Source organism: Zerene cesonia, chromosome 4 (genome assembly GCF_012273895.1).
Source record: "Zerene cesonia ecotype Mississippi chromosome 4, Zerene_cesonia_1.1, whole genome shotgun sequence".
Lineage (NCBI taxonomy): Eukaryota > Metazoa > Arthropoda > Insecta > Lepidoptera > Pieridae > Zerene > Zerene cesonia.
The window spans coordinates 4,846,899-4,863,573 of record NC_052105.1 but is presented as its reverse complement, the minus strand read 5'-3'; the positions used below and the strand labels follow the sequence as shown (position 1 = coordinate 4,863,573).

The window sequence follows — 16,675 nt, the reverse complement described above, 5'->3', positions numbered from 1 at the left end:
GCAAAAAACTAATCATTACACAATAAAAGTGGTGTCTTTGGTTTTCTTTAAAGGAAGCTACCGCTCTGACTGTAGATACATTGTTTTATACATTTAGAGTAGGTGCATATTTTCTCGATTACTCTCATTTCATATCTCAATGTTGATATTATCTCTATTAAAATGAGATGTTTACCAATAATTTGTTATGAATAATATAAATCATAAGCCATGTGTACAAGAGCTAATCAAAACAATTGCCAGCTCAATCGCAGCCCCAAGCGAAAACAATTACGAACAAAGAAACAAGTATACATTCAGTTGTTCGCTCATTAATGAACTGGTAACTGTGTATTCAATAAACTATTCGCAAACGAGTTTAAAATTATTTCCAAAGGATGTGTTACAGTTGAGATGTGAATTGGAACAAACATTCAAAGATGAACCGTGAAATACTCTTTATACTCGCCGCTCTATTCGTCGTTTTCTCGATCCAGGTCAGTTTACTAAGCCTTTTTTCAAATGCTGGAATTTCGCATTCTTTATGTGCATTTAGTTGCAGTCTGGGTGAGACAAGCCGACTGATGCGCTTTGAGAATTCTTTTGCAGATGCTTGATACTGTTATTGTTTTCTTTTAAAATTCAAGTATTAAAATGCATGTGTTGCATTTGGAAATAAGTTCATAGGTTGCCGAAAATCTTTGTTACATATTTTAAACGACATAACATTTTAATTTTATTATTGTTACCCATTTCAACTGACGTTCCCAAAAACGAAGATATATATTTGTACATAGTTAAAATCACAATTCACCCAATTTCTTGCCCTCGTACCGTATTTATAGACAAATCGTAAAGTTTATAGTGCACGCGTATTTCATTCATTGCTTTATTTTACGCCGGCCCTTGTTTTCCCCAATAGAAGGAACCTTGCTAAGAGACAAAGGTTTTCTGTTTGTTTTAACAAAAAATTACATCAACATGGATCAATTAAATTTTTAACTTGTGTTTATGCATGTATTAATTTGATCAAGATTATTATTCTTATTTTTAAAACTTTGTTCAAATTTATAGAAAAGAAAAAATAAATCTCCGACTTCAGATCTTAGATTTTTCCTTAACATATATATACCTACAGAAACTGTTCGATAGAGAGATAGGCTCTCAGTCTGTTGCTCTTTTTCCATTTAAATAAATCATTTCATGAAAGTGTAAAATAGGTTGTCAGCTACAAGTGAACCCGTCTTTATAATATTACAGTTTATCTGAAATCTATATCATTTAGATATGTATTATTATGTATTTATTGTCGATGTACTATTACGTATTTATTGTCTCATATGTGAAACCTTTTTGTAGACAACAGATTTCCAGGATAATTTAATAAACGGCTATCGCACGTTAATAGCCGACATTCAAGTGAGGACACAAAAATCTCGGGAGGACATGGACACGTTAGTGTCGCAAATAAAACTCCTCATGAAAAACGAAGCCGACAAAGCGATAAATTATATGACGGTGTACCTCGAACAGATATCGCTGTACTTTCAGGTGAATATATCGTTATTAATGCCGTATAACACGGCTTAGAGCGTGCTAATGGAATGCTGTTATAATTATAACAAATGGTTATATGAGACACGTAGCGTACGTTAATTATATCATGGTCTAATGTAAGATTTAACTAAAAGTTTTTTGAAACATCAAATGAAAACTTTAAAAAAGTCTGGTTACTGCGTAAAATGAAGTGAGCCCAATCTACATACTGATAAAAATACTGATAAAAACACTTACAAAAATGTTACTTGATTATAAATAACTTTATTTTTGTGTAGTGTTCATCATCATCATCATCATCATCAGCCCATATATGTTCCCACTGCTGGGACACAGGCCTCCTATGAGGGTGTAGGCCATAATCCACCACGCTGGCCAAGTGCGGGTTGGCAGATGTCACATGTCGTCGAACTTTTTGATTCTCGGACATGCCGGTTTCCTCACGATGTTTTCCTTCACCGTTTTAAGCAGCGGTGATGTTATCCACATGTGCAGATAAATTGAAAAATCAATTTATTTTTGTGTAGTGTTATAGGTATAGATTTATTAACAATTTTCGTAAGAGAGACTGTAATATATTAAATAAGAAAACGAATACTATTTGAATGTAATGTAAATTGTCCTTTGTAGGTAAACTATCATTTAAATGTAGTGTTCATAAATGTGTGCTTGTGATTAGATAACGAGACCCCATTACACTTGCCAAATAAAGCAATTTGTAATTACGTCGCATAGTTACAATATATTTTTCATAATTAACATTATGATAATGATGAAAAATCAATTGTCTTATACACTCGGTAGTTTTAACATTAGTTAATTTTAATGTAGATAAATAGAAACTTATTTACTTTGCCGTATTACTGCAATGAACAAACTAATTCATGTGATGGCACAGAGATATTGCAAGTGGCGGAGAGTCAGTTATCTTTACTATTTACTGGCACCCATTTAATAACACTAAGTCTATTTAATAGCAGCTATTTCGAGCTATAACACGTTCGCCATTGAATCCTTACTCCTCATTTCAAATGCGATACGCACCTTAAGTGTTATTAAATATAAAATTTATGAACGCCCTTAACCACTTTATTTAAGTGGGGACGAGTTTATGTCTTAAGTTTTCACGATAAACCCGATGTAACAAGGTTTAAAAAACTTGCTAGGTCATAATTCACGATCGTAAACCGCGCAACGGCACTTATTGCAAGGAGAGCATCGTAAAACTGTTGGGCGAGAATCTGCAGCTCGCTGATGAGAACGTTACGCTCTGCTTGGCTCTGGGCTATCAGAGGGTACAGAGATTGCCAGGTAAGTTTTAGTTTATGGTATGCGATAAATGGAATCAGATTAGAATGTTCTAGATGAAAGACTCCTGAGCGCAATTTGGATTATATGTGTTTCTACGCTTAAATAAATTTTTAATAGATGAACATGATGATGGACAATATTTTTCATTATTAAGAGTTACTTTATCTTATGAAATCCTAATCACCATTAAATCAAGAGATCGAATGACTGCCTTTTTCATCATCACGAGGAATTCTAGGCCAATTTTTTATTAATAGTAATTAAACTGAATAGTGAACTGAATGAATGGAAACCGTACACACAATTGTTCTTTTATGTGACTTAAAGAATGGATAAGAATATGACGGGTTTCTAACATCGTGCCTCAGGTCTCTGGGGGCCACTATTGGCAGCTTTGAACAGGAAATAGACAACAAATTTTCCTTGATTAATGTGAATTGGGACGCGTGTTCTGTTGCAATTTTCTAAACAATTGAGCAAAATTCGCAATAACTACACGTAATATAAATGAATTTATTGTTACGTAGCGCTTTAGACTCTAGAGAGTTGTATTTCTATTTTAGTATTTTTCTATCTATAAAATAAATTGGTGTATAAAGCTTTCCTTCTTCAGATGGAACTTAATGAAATATATATACGTTACACTTACTGAAAAGTTTTTATTATATTTATTAGATTATTTGCCGTAATAGTTGGAAGAACCATAAAACTTTACGTCTTCAGAACATTATCAAATTAGATGGAACTTAAATGTATATGCATTACACTCATAGAAATGTTTTCATAATATTTATCTGATTATTTGCCGCAATAGTTGGAAGATATATAACTCATTTATGGTTTACAACTTCAACATTTACGCTATATCCGGTAGATTATGTCAACCCACATGCCGCTACGTGTTATTTTACGAGTCTTCCTTGTTTGTCTAAGTGTATGTCCGTTTGGAACAATACAGGATGTGTTCATAACAAGCCGATGTACAATAATACAAAACGGTTTATTAGATTGTGTTTATTTTGCAGAAACACAATTTTTTGTTACATTCACAAATAGTAGTTTCAGTGAAATAGTGGGATCGCTTCTCAAATAAAAACTTATGCGCAAGCAATAATTAAATTAGCCTTTTAATAAGTACTTACAAACCTACAAACATATTTATTAATAAATAGCTTTCTGTCTCTGGTTTTGCCCATAGTCAAAGAGATAGTCCCGGATTTTAATGACTAAGTTCCCGTTTCCGTATTTCCGAGATAAGAACTGCCATTATTAGATTTTGAACCATCTTTGCATTTAATTTAGAAATCATTCAATGCGCTTTAGGCTCAACGAGGTAGGAATTAATAATCAGCAAAAACTATATTAAAAATACTTTGTCTAGATCGATTCCCAGTAGGAATATAAAACGTCGAATATCGGCAGATTTTATTATATTCATAAGAGAAAAACAGTTGTCGAGATGTTTGACCACTGAGGCATTGTAATGCGAGGAAAAACTAGTACAATTGTATTGAGATCGGTATAGACTCTTCTCACGCCGTGACGAACTCGAGAGAACCACTCAATAATCGTTCAAAAGCTTTATTTACATTTTAAGATTGCGAAGACTTTGTTTAAGAAAATACCGATGAGAATTTGAGTACTGTTTATAAATAAAGATAAAAATGCGACATAACAATATTTACATTCTCAAATCATTAAATTTACGTGAAAAAAACCAAGTATAGATATTTTTTCATTTAAATCCTTTTCTGTGTATTTTATTGTTACATTGTTTATTAAATAATTAAATGAATCTCTCTCTCTCTCTCTCTCTCTCTCTAATATACCAAAAACACATGTAGGTATACTACTACCTACATAATTATATATTATAGCTAATATGTGAGTTTACCACAATTCGAAGCATATAAAGTAAAGCCCCGAAGTTTTAATAGTAATATCTAAATTCCAGAGAAGTTGCAAGTTCATTTCGAAACTTTGGAGAATCTTAAGAAATATTCGGCGTCGAAGTTGTTCGAATGTCAGAAGCAACAACAAGTTGGCGGGAATTGCTCCCACGAAAGTCAAGATCTCGAGAGGACTGTGGTATGTGAATGTGACGAATACTATTAGTATTATGTTGATTATTTTCAGGCTTGAATTTATAGAAATCGCAACTATTTCGTAACGGTACTCTATGAACAGAGACTTTTAGACCAGTCTATATAATATATATCTAAATACATGTGGGGAACTGGTAGATTGAAAATTTGAGTTTCAAACAATTACGTCTTAAATCCCGGGCGAAGTAACGGCGAGCTTATGATGAATAATACGAAATCATAAATATTCAGATATTAGAGTGAGAGTGATATCAGAAAATAATAGAGGCCGTTAACTTTGCCCTTGTTTAAAACGCCTAATATTAAAATTAATGTCTATCCACATTTATACGAAATGCATGTGCACACAGGTTCTTACACTTATAGGTACATATTGCTATAAATGATTAAGGGATATTGATAAGTCAGTTAAATATCTGATTCTTCGGTTTCGGTTTCATATAAAAGTGCGTTATTTTCAGTTTCTCTACGAAACATCACCATTTCCTGTAGTAATGGCGGAGATAGCTATTCATGGGTTCAAAGAAGTTTCAGACTTAAGTGTATGCCTAAAAGACATAATTTCAAGAATGATGACACACTCCGTGAAGGTCATCGGTGACTTCAATAGATGTATTCACAATATTGAAATGCCGAAATTGAAATATTTATTGAAGTTTATGAAGAAGTATGCTTGAATTAATAACATAGAAGATACTTAGATAACACGCTTTTGAAAAGTTTATGTGGTGAAGTTTTTGTCATGGATATAAATAATTTTGTCAATAAAACATTGTATAATATATGTTTTTTACTACCTTATTAGTTTAAGGAGCTCCTTTTTTAAATCTAGAACCACTTCTACAAAAATACGAATACATTATAAAAGTTAATCGAAAAAAGAGTATGAAATCCCACATTTTGATCATAAATATAAAATACCTCTTTGTTAGGAATTCGGTAATTACCAAGCATTAAGTGAACTAATGCCAATGTTAGAGCAAAACAAAAATCATCCGAATTATTGCTGATTTTTTTTATTTAACATGCTTCGGTATTTTCGTATTACTAATTGCTTATATTTCAACCAAGTAAGATCTTCATGCTTCATGAATCCTGCCTTAGGTCTTAAAATTTTAAATGAAATAAACGTTAAGTTTCGCCAGTATATTTTAATGACCATGATAATAACAGATAAATCCTGTATCGTTTCGATAAGATAAGGTGCATGTCAATTGAGATGCGATTTAGCAGTACGATATATATCGTATCGTATATAATAAAAGCTTCGTTACGTCTGTTTATTATTTAGAGTTTTATAGATTTTATTACATCAACTATTTTTATATATATATGTTGTATATATACTATATAATATTAGCGAGTAATTAAAAATAATTCAATTGCGAGTTGAATTAACATTATAAAGCGAATTGGCTAAGTATTTTCGCTGATTAAAATACTTTAGCTCTAAAACTCATAATATAACAATTCCCTTATTAAATTTAGATAATCAACAAACGGCAGACCTCGACTTTTGGAGTAAACAATAATTTCTTACCAAAACAATAACAACATCAGTGGAACAAGGCTGGTACTTCAAGAGTCTACTGAAACGTAAAGTTCTTTGCGCCATAGTTAGCGGGCCCACAGGGCGAGACGTGTGTATGAGCGGCGAGGGTGGCGGACGCGGCGGCGGTGTCGATATTGGCGGAATGTTCCTCCTAACAGTCTCCAAGGGAACCGTCCTTGCTACCAAACTGTCACTCCCCACTGACGTAGCACTACCACTGAACATGTTCATCAAATCCCCAATCGACCCACCACCACTCGATCCTGTACTACACCTGAGTTTATCCAAGTCCGTCAAACTGGACCCGCGACGCACACGCAACCGTGAACCATTGGAACGATTCGCAAAACTTTGGTCCCGACGTACGTCGGCTTCACTAGCCGTTTGAGTTTTACGACTTCGCACCATCATGGAGAAGTTCTATAAATTAGTCGCAAACTTGAGTTTCACCGCAGGTGATATCAGTAACGACGGAGAACAAATACTAAGTGTAAACACCTGAAGCGAAATTAATTTGCATATAAATTGCTGATAGGCACACGCGCCACGCAAACATTAGGGCCACGGTCGCCCGCAGGATACCGCGTCCTCGCGCGCTTCCGCCGCCATCGCTTACACGATGTTGTCAAACCCTGAACATTTAAATAGAGAATATTTTTTCCTCAATAACCATTGAGGTGTGTGAACGATACAAAGTTCGGTTTCTGACTGAGCCGGGACGTAGATTCGTCTATGGATAAAGTAACTTGAGTTGAACTAATGAGGTGATTGAGTTCAAAGGCGTCATGGGAGCCGGCGGGAGGCCCCACTTACCCCGCGGGACGCTAGAAGCGAGGGTGTGTAAAATACATTACCACAAACTCGCATATGAGAAATCTTAAGCACTAATTTATCTAACATATTATTATATCGAGGGCGGAGCGGTCAATTGGATTTACATCCACACAAATTGAATGAAGACGAAATGTACCAACAGAAAACGAATTGGCATTTGAGAAATGAAATTAAAACCGGTCTTACTTTCTCGTCTGAATGAATTACTTGCGAAAGTATCAAATAGATTCGACCTTTTCCAATAAAACACCCATAAATGTGTTAATAGTTATTGCTTTTAAAGTGGTGAAACAACTGTTTAATTGATAACAATTCTAGATCAATGCGCCCTAAAAACTAAATACTAGTTTATTTCAATACTGTTTCTTAATAATTTTAAATTGAACAATGTGCGATAATTTGTATTTGACTTTATTAATTATGCTTAGAAATGTAATATTATTTATACTAATAACATTTATTGAAGTCGTTTCGAAATATAAAGAGCAAAGAAAAACAGCATAGTATAATACGTAAATACCCTTTTAGGGTAATAAAGAAATTTATGTTCACATAGAAATAGTTATGAGTTAAATTAAACGTCATCAAAGCATCCATTTATCGTGCATAATATGAAAATTATTTTACATAAATGAAATTTCTGTGAAAAATCATGATAGTAAGTCTGACTTTCAGACTTATCTTAAGATCTTAAGTGAGACAGGGTCAAATCAGTGGGAGGTTTCGCGTAGTAACAGCTTTTTCACATAACGCAGCAGTAGATTGCTTATCAACGACATTTCACAGCTTGATACTAAAAGTTATTGCTTGTTATTCCAACGCTTTGTTTAAACCGCTTTTAATTTCCATTTATAACAGACTTTTAATGTGTTTTTGTGTATTTTTATTGTAATATGCCATTGTAACAATTATTTTGTTGATATCTGGAAAATATTATACTACGCGATTAATATGATGAAAAAAAAGTATCTATGGTTTTCGCATTAAGTTCATTTCAAATAATTGCCGTCTTTTTAATGATTGCATAAAAACAGTAACATTACAGTTATATAATTTAATGTATTTAAAATATAAATAAAAATGCTTATCTACTTACCTTTAATCCACAATTGGCAGCATATACACTCACTTAAACACATGTATGTGTATATCACATCATTGAAAAGTTTTACATACAATACTTTTTAATTCTCCATTTTTAAACACAATGCTACAAATAAAATATAAAAAAGGGTTATTGCCTTCTGAAACAAATTTAAAAATCATAAATATAATTTAAAATATAATACATAAATACGTAGTCTTAGAAAAATATTTGAAAAGGGAAAATTATACTAGTAACATTATAATGTTGTAAAATAAAATATAAAAAAATATTGCGTTATAATTATATCTGTTTCAGTAGCCAATGAAAATGAATATTACTCACATTTAGCTGCATCACGATTTTGTTGTACGCTCGATGCCACCTCTGTTTCGGCGTCAGCTTGGGTTGTTGAGGTTCAAACTCCACGACTTCGTCCTGCCTCTCTTCTGGGAACTCTTCTTGATACTGCTCCTCTGGCTCCTGGAACTGCTCTGATTCTTCGAACTTCTCGTCTCTATAAGCTTCATCCTGGAATTGTTCGTCGTCTTGGAAATCTGTGCCGTGCTCGTCGAAGGATTCCTGTCGTTCGAACGTGTTTTCATCTGGCACTTCATGGTATGTTGTCCGTTCGTCTTGGAATGTTACCTTTGCCTTTTCGATAGATTCTGTAAGAAAAAATGATTGAGCATATAGAAAATGCGTACAGGTAAATTATTAGTTATAAAATTGTTTGTTGCAAAGTTTAAAACATATATACGGGTATACGGCCGTAATATGTATGTAATAAACATTATAAAGTATTATGCGTTATTAATGTGTTATCAATATTTCCTCAATAAAATTTTTTTTAATTCCAATAATTATTACGCTTCCATGACCGGGTCGAATCACCCTAGCCTTAGTTTGAATAGTGGTGGAGACAATGTCCGTTTCACAGACTGATCACCTACTTGCATCGTGGAAAGAAAATCAATCAGTTAAACAGACATGAAATGTATGCCCAGGGAAAATAGATGGGTATGTTCCCCTTTTTTCAAGTATTGAAAATATATTCAATTTAACGCTATTTTGTATCTTTTCTAGTATACATTTAATATTTCTAATATGTGTTTTAGTGCCTATCTGGTATAGGTCTGTGGTGGTGTGTAACTATTAATTATTATATATTATGTAGTGAGAAAGATATGAACTTAATAACACTTTACTAACCTTCTTGTGTCGTAGTTATAGAAAGTTTTTCCTCTTGATGTGACGCAAACGAACTCTGTGAAGTTTTTCGGTCCAGTACAGATGGCGTTTGACTATGATAGCTATCAACAGAGGGTTTTCTTGTAATTGAACCGGTTCTAGGGGGTGATGCAGTCTTTTGTATACTAGGTGCTTGTTCATCAGCTATCCTCCTTTCCTCAGGGACGTCTTCAGGAATTGTATCGTGAGAATAGTCTTCTTCACGATACCTATCTAGAGACGTCCTATCGCGCTCTACTTGATCTAAATCAGTCTTATGGTACTCGTCCTCGTAGGCACTTTCATCGAAGCTAGACGTATAGTCATCTGGAGCTTCTGGTAACGTCCTTGTCCGTCGGACTGACGGCCGCTGTATCGACTCCTGCCTCCTAAGCGATGGCGTGCGTGGTAACGTCGGCGCAGTAGTAGTTGCACTTGTAACCGAAGGTTGCGTTACTTGTGCGACGGTCTCCGCCGCTGGTGGAGCTGATGTTGTCACAGTTGATGCGGGTGTTGCAACAGAAGTGAATTGACTTACAGGAGCTGTAGTCACCGGCGCCGTCTGAGGAGGCTGAGTTACTGTAGGAGCCGCCACAGCTGCTGCAGCTGCGCCGAAAAAGCTTCCCAATTTTTTAGCTCCTCCCGCCATAAGCGAGCCTAACGTTGCAGCACCTGTAAGCATCGTCGCTTGTAATTGTTGTGTCGGCTGTTTCTGTTGTTCTTGTTGCTGTTGTCGTAGTTGTTGCGCTTGTTGTTGTTGTTGCTGCATTTGCTGCTGTTGCAACTGATGTTGTTGCTGCCGGAATTGCTCCTGACTTTGCTGTTGCTTTTCATACTCAAGTTGTTGTTGTTGTTGTTGTTGTTGTTGTTGCTGCTGATGCTGCTGCTGCTGCTGTTGCATATCATATTGCTGCTGCTGTTGGTGTTGAAATTGCTGTTGTTGATTCTGTTCATTGTGTTGTTGTTGTTCATATTGCTGTTGAAAATTGTAGTCTTGCTGATGTTGCTGGTCTTGATGATATTGATCCTGTTGTGGTTTATATTGCTGTTCTTGCTGATGATATTGATCTCTTTGTTGCATATATTGGTTATCTTGAAATTGATCCTGATGTTTTTGATAAATGTCTTGATCTCGCTGATAGTTATGTTGTTGTTCAAATTGCTGATTTGTTGTTTGGCCATCCTTATAATGTTGATTGTATTGGTCATGATATTGCGAGTCTTGCTTTTGATCCAGGTATTGATTTTGATCGTCATGATAAAACTGATTTTGTGTATCGTACGATTGATACTGTTGCTGTTCACTATATTGGGAATCGTACGTTTGATAATTCGTGTCGTGATAAACTTCTTGTTTCGTCGTAACCGGCGGTTCTACAAATGAATATGTTTTCGAAGGCGCAGTTGTCGATATATATGTATTGTCATCCTCGGTAACCGTGTATGAAAACTGTGCTGAACTCTCCGTCTCACCCCAAGTCGTCTTTTGTGCTGGAATTTTTAACAAACACTTAGATATGGAATACGATAAATGATTAAATAAACTAACTAAGTGAGACGTCATATTCGCTAAAGTGTCAATAAAAAACTAATAAGCATGCGACTCATTCGGAATGGTCAAGGTCGAAAAGCGGAAACTTTTATCTTTCAATAAGTTCGCGTTCATTGTCACTGATAATAATTAAATCGTATAATAATACTCTATATGCATTACTATTTACGGAACATGTCAGTAATATAAGATACGCTATAAAAATACATTTCCTTAAAAACTTGTTACTTCATTTTGTTGACGCCGTCTTTTCATATGAAGACATTTCAGAAATTATTTAAAGTATATTGGATATATTTATCTAAAAATTAATAACACCCTTATATTGGTATTCCAAATAATTCTAAAAAAAGAAATAGATTACCTGTTGTTGCTGAGGGTGTCGCATGGGGAGTCTCATTAAAGAAAGGTTGCATCCCATCTTCATCGCTGCAGTAAGATAACAGTTATTTATTATCATACCGAATAATAGTAGATATAAAAATGATATATTTTGTGCATAAATAGTTCCAGACAATTTCTTTAAAGCGAGCTAAGTTTTATGTAGTTAATTTTGTTTTATACCTTTTAGGACATGCAAAATCTTAGTTTGAATTGAACAAACGCATAATGATTATTGTTAGGATAATAAATACAATGTAATAAGATTACCTAGCAGTATAATTATTATCTGGATACTGTTCAATGGCAGTGTCTTGGTATTTTTGATACCCATAATTTTGGAAACCATAACTAACATCGGGTACCGTTCTCTCAGTTTCTGCAACAAAAAGAAAATAGTAGAAATTGGTATTTTTTACATCCGCATACTAATGCTATATATGTATAATTATACATAAAATTTTTAAACATAAATAAATTACAGTCATCATGAACACAAACAAAGAAATGATATAATACTCAATTCTGACAAATTAGACTGTTACATTACGAGTAGATTTTAAATTTTAACAGCATCCCTTTCTGTAAAACTCATGGTCTAACTTTTTCATTATGTTCAATAATTTTATATTGAGTAATTAATATGAATACAACAAATATATTTACTATTGAATAGTGGCGCTAATTATTATCGCCATATATTATATCAAATGGTGAAATTAGCGCCAACGATGATATCAACATTATAGGTCAGTTAAATTATACATTAAAACAGAAAACGTGACAGAATATATTTTATACATTTATGTAACAAAATCTTTTAGGATCATAATTTTATAATTTCAACCAAAATCTATTGTTTTACTACTTTTTTTTTTAAGAATACACATGAACAATTATCACCAAGTTTTCTTGTACACAAAAGTGTTGTCTTGTGTAACATTAAACTAATCAATAGAAGTCACCTTGCGTGTAAGGCACATTAGTATAGCTGGCGGGTGGTACGGGCTGCTGCCGGTGGGCGGGGGGCCGCGGCAGGCGTCGGCCGCGGCGGCTCCAGCCCGACTCGCTGCCTGGCGGCACGGGCAGCGCGCGACCTCGCTTCGGCGTTGATGATGGCGTGGCTGGTGATTGATATTATAATTATGTAAAAAATACATAATAATCATATAATCTTTATGATTAGAAAGGGAGATAGCATCCGATGAAAAATAGATCCTCCACTATTTAACTAGACTGGCTGGTTAAGCCTCATATGTATATGCTAACGTAGCGCCAAATTTTTCTGAAACGCCATGTTAAAGTGTTTTCGTTATAGATGTAAGTACTATCTGTTTATATAAAAATGTAAATCTTAGATACAGATATTGTAATATAAATATATTTAATGTTTAATTTTTAGTTTTATAGCATTGAAATGCTTTATAAATGAGAAATTTTGAAAGAATAGAAAAAATTCGATCACGAGGCAGGATTCGAACCTGCGTATCTTGCCTAACCGTAGCAACGCCTAGCCTCTCGGCCACCCGTGATCCTTGTGGTCACGGGTGGCCGCGATCCTTGTGGTCACGGGTGGCCGAGAGGCTAGGCGTTGCTACGGTTAGGCAAAATACGCAGGTTCGAATCCTGCCTCGTGATCGAATTTTTTCTATTCTTTCAAAATTTCTCATATTTAGTGTTTTCTTGTGTTTGATTTTACGCGAGTATTATACATTTAGAAATTAAAACTTTTTAACGGATTTTAAACGCGATTTATTCATTATATTATTAACACGACGTTTCGAACACTTTTACAGCGAGCATGGTCTCCCCGCGACCTATATTATAAATAAATCGCGTTTAAAATCCGTTAAGAAGTTTTTAATTTCTAAATAAATATATTTATTTTATCGTATCATTGGTTTTTAAATCTCGGTTCCATGGGAACGCGCCACCAGATTTCGGTGTTGTTGATGGTGTAGCTAATGATTGTAGAATTGTAATAAATTTATAATCTACTTCAAATTAGTATCCTATAATAGTACAAAGTAGAAAATGAGTATGCATGCACTTTGTTTTATTTGTGTCTTTATTTTTAGTCTTAAATATACTTGGAGAAATAAAAGCACAACGCCTCCGTTGGCTTGGTCATGTAGAACGAATGGGTGAGGAAAGAGGAATAAAGAGAGCATACTTGGGCCGACCATCGGGTCGACGCCCGGTTGGACGACCTAAGTATCGCTGGCGCGATCGAGTTGAGGCCGACCTGCGCGTGTTAAAAGCAAACAATTGGCAAGAAACCGCGCAGGACCGGGAAAGATGGAGAGTTCTCGTGTCGGAGGCCCACTTCGAGGTTTCAGCGCCACAGGAGTAAGTAAGTAAGTAAGTTATTTTTAGTCAAGCTCGGTTTTACATATAATGTATGACCAAGTTTTTAGTAGTAATCATGGTACTGATGATTTTGACTGGTGAGTTTCAATTTGCATGCAAATAAATATCTGACAAAGGTATTTCTATGTATGATACAAAGTTCTTAAGATTATGCAATAAGATATGATAGGCATGTATGATATGATAGTGATGGCATTTTACCCGGCAGACTGGCCGCGGTACGTCGCGGCCGCGGTCTGTACGGCGCCATTTCATTATAGTCTGAATATCGAGATGATGGCGGCAACTGGAACAAAATTACCATTAAAACCGTATTTCTTATATTTTATATTATTTAGGAGCAAGAGAAGTAAAATCTAAACTCGCAATGACTTGTTTCTAGGCTAAATACAAGCATTTAACAATTTTCTTACACACGTAATTATAACTCATAATTTTAAACCAATATGTTCCAACTGCAGGGACATATGTCTTGTCGTATGAGGGTTTCCGCCTTCATCTACCAAGTTGGCCAAGTGTGAGTTGACAGATGTCACATACCGCCGAACTTTAGATTCATCGTCATACTAATTAATTTCCTCGTTATGTTTCGATGTAAAAAACGTCTAAATAAGTATTTCTTGCACACGTGTCCGATCTTGAACCCCTAACTATTAGATCTGAGGTCCTAAACACTGAGCCAGTGTATAACTAAATTGTTGAAATATTAAATCCTCTTTTAATAATATATGATACATTTCTAGTTCAACACAGCAGATGTTTTATGTAATAGGAAACAATGTAATTTTACTTATTATTTAAATAAAAGGATTTTTCCCTTTATTTAAATAAATACTTCATCGAACATATAGATGAATACATTAATAAACAAATAACAAATCTTTATATTTAAAGATAAGGAACAGATTTTAATGAAAGTGAAAGTATAGTTCAATAATTTTAAAGAATTTACTTTTAAATAATAAATAAAAATGCTTTATATTTATTAATTTTCGTAAATTATAATAAATTTGTACAGTCACAATATCCACACAAACATTTAAGTGAATATGCATCATTAAAGTAACTGCTAAATTAAACACATTTTTTGTATAATTACTTGTTTCGGAGGCATCTGCGGCAGTTGCACAACGGAGGAGCGGCGTTTATTGATGATGTTCTCATACTCGATGGGGTTGAGGCCGCAGTCGTCGTAGAGGAAGCGCTGCTCCCACGGCGGCGGCGGCTCGAACGGGTACGGGTAGCTCGTAGCGTCATAGTACTCTTCGTAGCTCGCTTGCTGTGATATATGTGAGTGGTCCCTGGGGAATACATCTGTATTTATATCGCTCTTTTATGTTAGCTCTGTTTTATATTAAAAGCTACTCTGTGTGCTCGTAGCGTCGTAACACTCTTCGTAGATCGCTTGATTTATTTGAGTGGACCCTGGGGAACATATATCTATCTATCTATATTGCTCTTTTATGCTGACTTTATTTTATAACTCACTGAATAAATGTTATTTTTAAAACAGTAAAAGCGCCATCTATCGACATTTTGGAAGAGATTTTAACACCTACATTCTATCTTCTATTTTCTCTATTAAGAATTTGATAAGAATTAAATGTTTTACTATGTATATGCCACTCTCTAGCCTCTTTATTATATTGAGACTTAAAAATCATACTATACGACCGTAGAATATAATAAACCCTATGCGACGTGAAAAGAAGACAAACAAACACTTTCACAATTATAAACACTATTATTAAGAAAAAGATATGATACTTTAATGCTGCTTTATTGATCAAATTAAGCACTTTCTATTCAGTTTCCCAAAAAAGTGTATTTAAATAAGAATCCATTGGTCTATTTTATATATATGAAGCATCATAAAAAACTGACTTCTTATCACCAAAACGTATTTTATTTATACTGGATCTGTCATATTTAAGCACAGTATATAATGAACCCATTACCTAATGTGCGTACTAGTTGTGTAGGCATCATACCCGTAGCCTATGCTATCGTCATACAACGTGTTTTGCCTCTCGAGACTTGGCCTCCGATGCTCTTCTGAAAAAGGCAAAGAAAATGAGATAAAAATATAAGAGGACAATTTTAATTGTCGTTGCTTGAAACTCTTTCATGTAAACTGTTAAACTGTTGCTAAGATAACACCATATTCCCCATGAATATGATCTTATATTTCCAAACGTTATCAAACTTCATCTAGGACTAAGCTTTTAGCTCTACACACTATAAGATGGGGAACCTTGAAGCCCGTTATATCCTTGTCAAAATATGTAGCTTAGCGGTATAGTACTTATTACTGCAGAAACTAGTGTGTAATAAAAAAAAAATTGAGTGATTTTATCATGTTTTCTTTAGAATTTCTCATCTTTCACCCACGTTACAGAGCCGTTTATGTAATTTCTACTTCTAAGTTTTTTAATTTCCCATAGTTTTTAAACTTGGAGGAGTTTAAAAATTTATTTAATTCAATTCAATTGTTTGTTGTTCGTCGGTCCTAGTTTAGTGATAATTCAAAATAATAGACGAAATATATATTCACTAATTGTCTTATTAAAACTTTATTTAACTTTTCTTAGTACTGTCATATAACAAAGCGATTAATGAAAGAATTTACCTCCCGATTGCCAATCAGCGGCTGTCCGCCAAGATATGGCCGATTCAACACTCGCTTGCGCGTGCAACTGTGACCACGTGTCTATTCTGAA

General features: G+C 34.4%; 4 protein-coding genes across 4 annotated transcripts in view; 1 reads left to right on the top strand and 3 right to left on the bottom strand.

Annotated features, from left to right (window-relative positions):
- Window positions 1-305: 305 nt before the first annotated feature.
- Window positions 306-5,725, top strand: LOC119839551. Its single transcript, XM_038365859.1, has 5 exons — window positions 306-476; window positions 1,339-1,530; window positions 2,703-2,847; window positions 4,802-4,935; window positions 5,414-5,725. Exons 1-5 carry the CDS (start codon window positions 420-422, stop codon window positions 5,627-5,629), a joined length of 744 nt encoding a protein of 247 aa, XP_038221787.1. The 5' UTR covers window positions 306-419; the 3' UTR covers window positions 5,630-5,725.
- Window positions 5,726-5,780: 55 nt separating this feature from the next.
- LOC119839795 (mediator of RNA polymerase II transcription subunit 15-like) lies at window positions 5,781-10,733 on the bottom strand. The gene is made up of 4 exons (XM_038366236.1): window positions 9,635-10,733; window positions 8,768-9,090; window positions 6,493-6,924; window positions 5,781-5,792 (listed from the first exon to the last, which is right to left on the bottom strand). Exons 1-4 carry the CDS (start codon window positions 10,731-10,733, stop codon window positions 5,781-5,783), a joined length of 1,866 nt encoding a protein of 621 aa, XP_038222164.1.
- Window positions 10,734-10,878: 145 nt separating this feature from the next.
- On the bottom strand, window positions 10,879-16,670 carry LOC119839550. The gene is made up of 8 exons (XM_038365858.1): window positions 16,585-16,670; window positions 15,914-16,010; window positions 15,055-15,256; window positions 14,157-14,241; window positions 12,551-12,709; window positions 11,856-11,964; window positions 11,569-11,633; window positions 10,879-11,143 (listed from the first exon to the last, which is right to left on the bottom strand). The coding sequence occupies exons 2-8, from the start codon at window positions 15,942-15,944 to the stop codon at window positions 11,027-11,029; spliced, it is 768 nt and encodes a 255-aa protein (XP_038221786.1). The 5' UTR covers window positions 15,945-16,010; window positions 16,585-16,670; the 3' UTR covers window positions 10,879-11,026.
- Window positions 16,568-16,675, bottom strand: part of LOC119839794 (phorbol ester/diacylglycerol-binding protein unc-13-like) — a 50,568-nt gene continuing 50,460 nt past the window's right edge. The window contains exon 9 of the mRNA XM_038366235.1: window positions 16,568-16,670. Within this exon, the coding sequence (XP_038222163.1) occupies window positions 16,568-16,670 (103 nt within the window). The remainder of the gene's footprint in view (window positions 16,671-16,675) is intronic.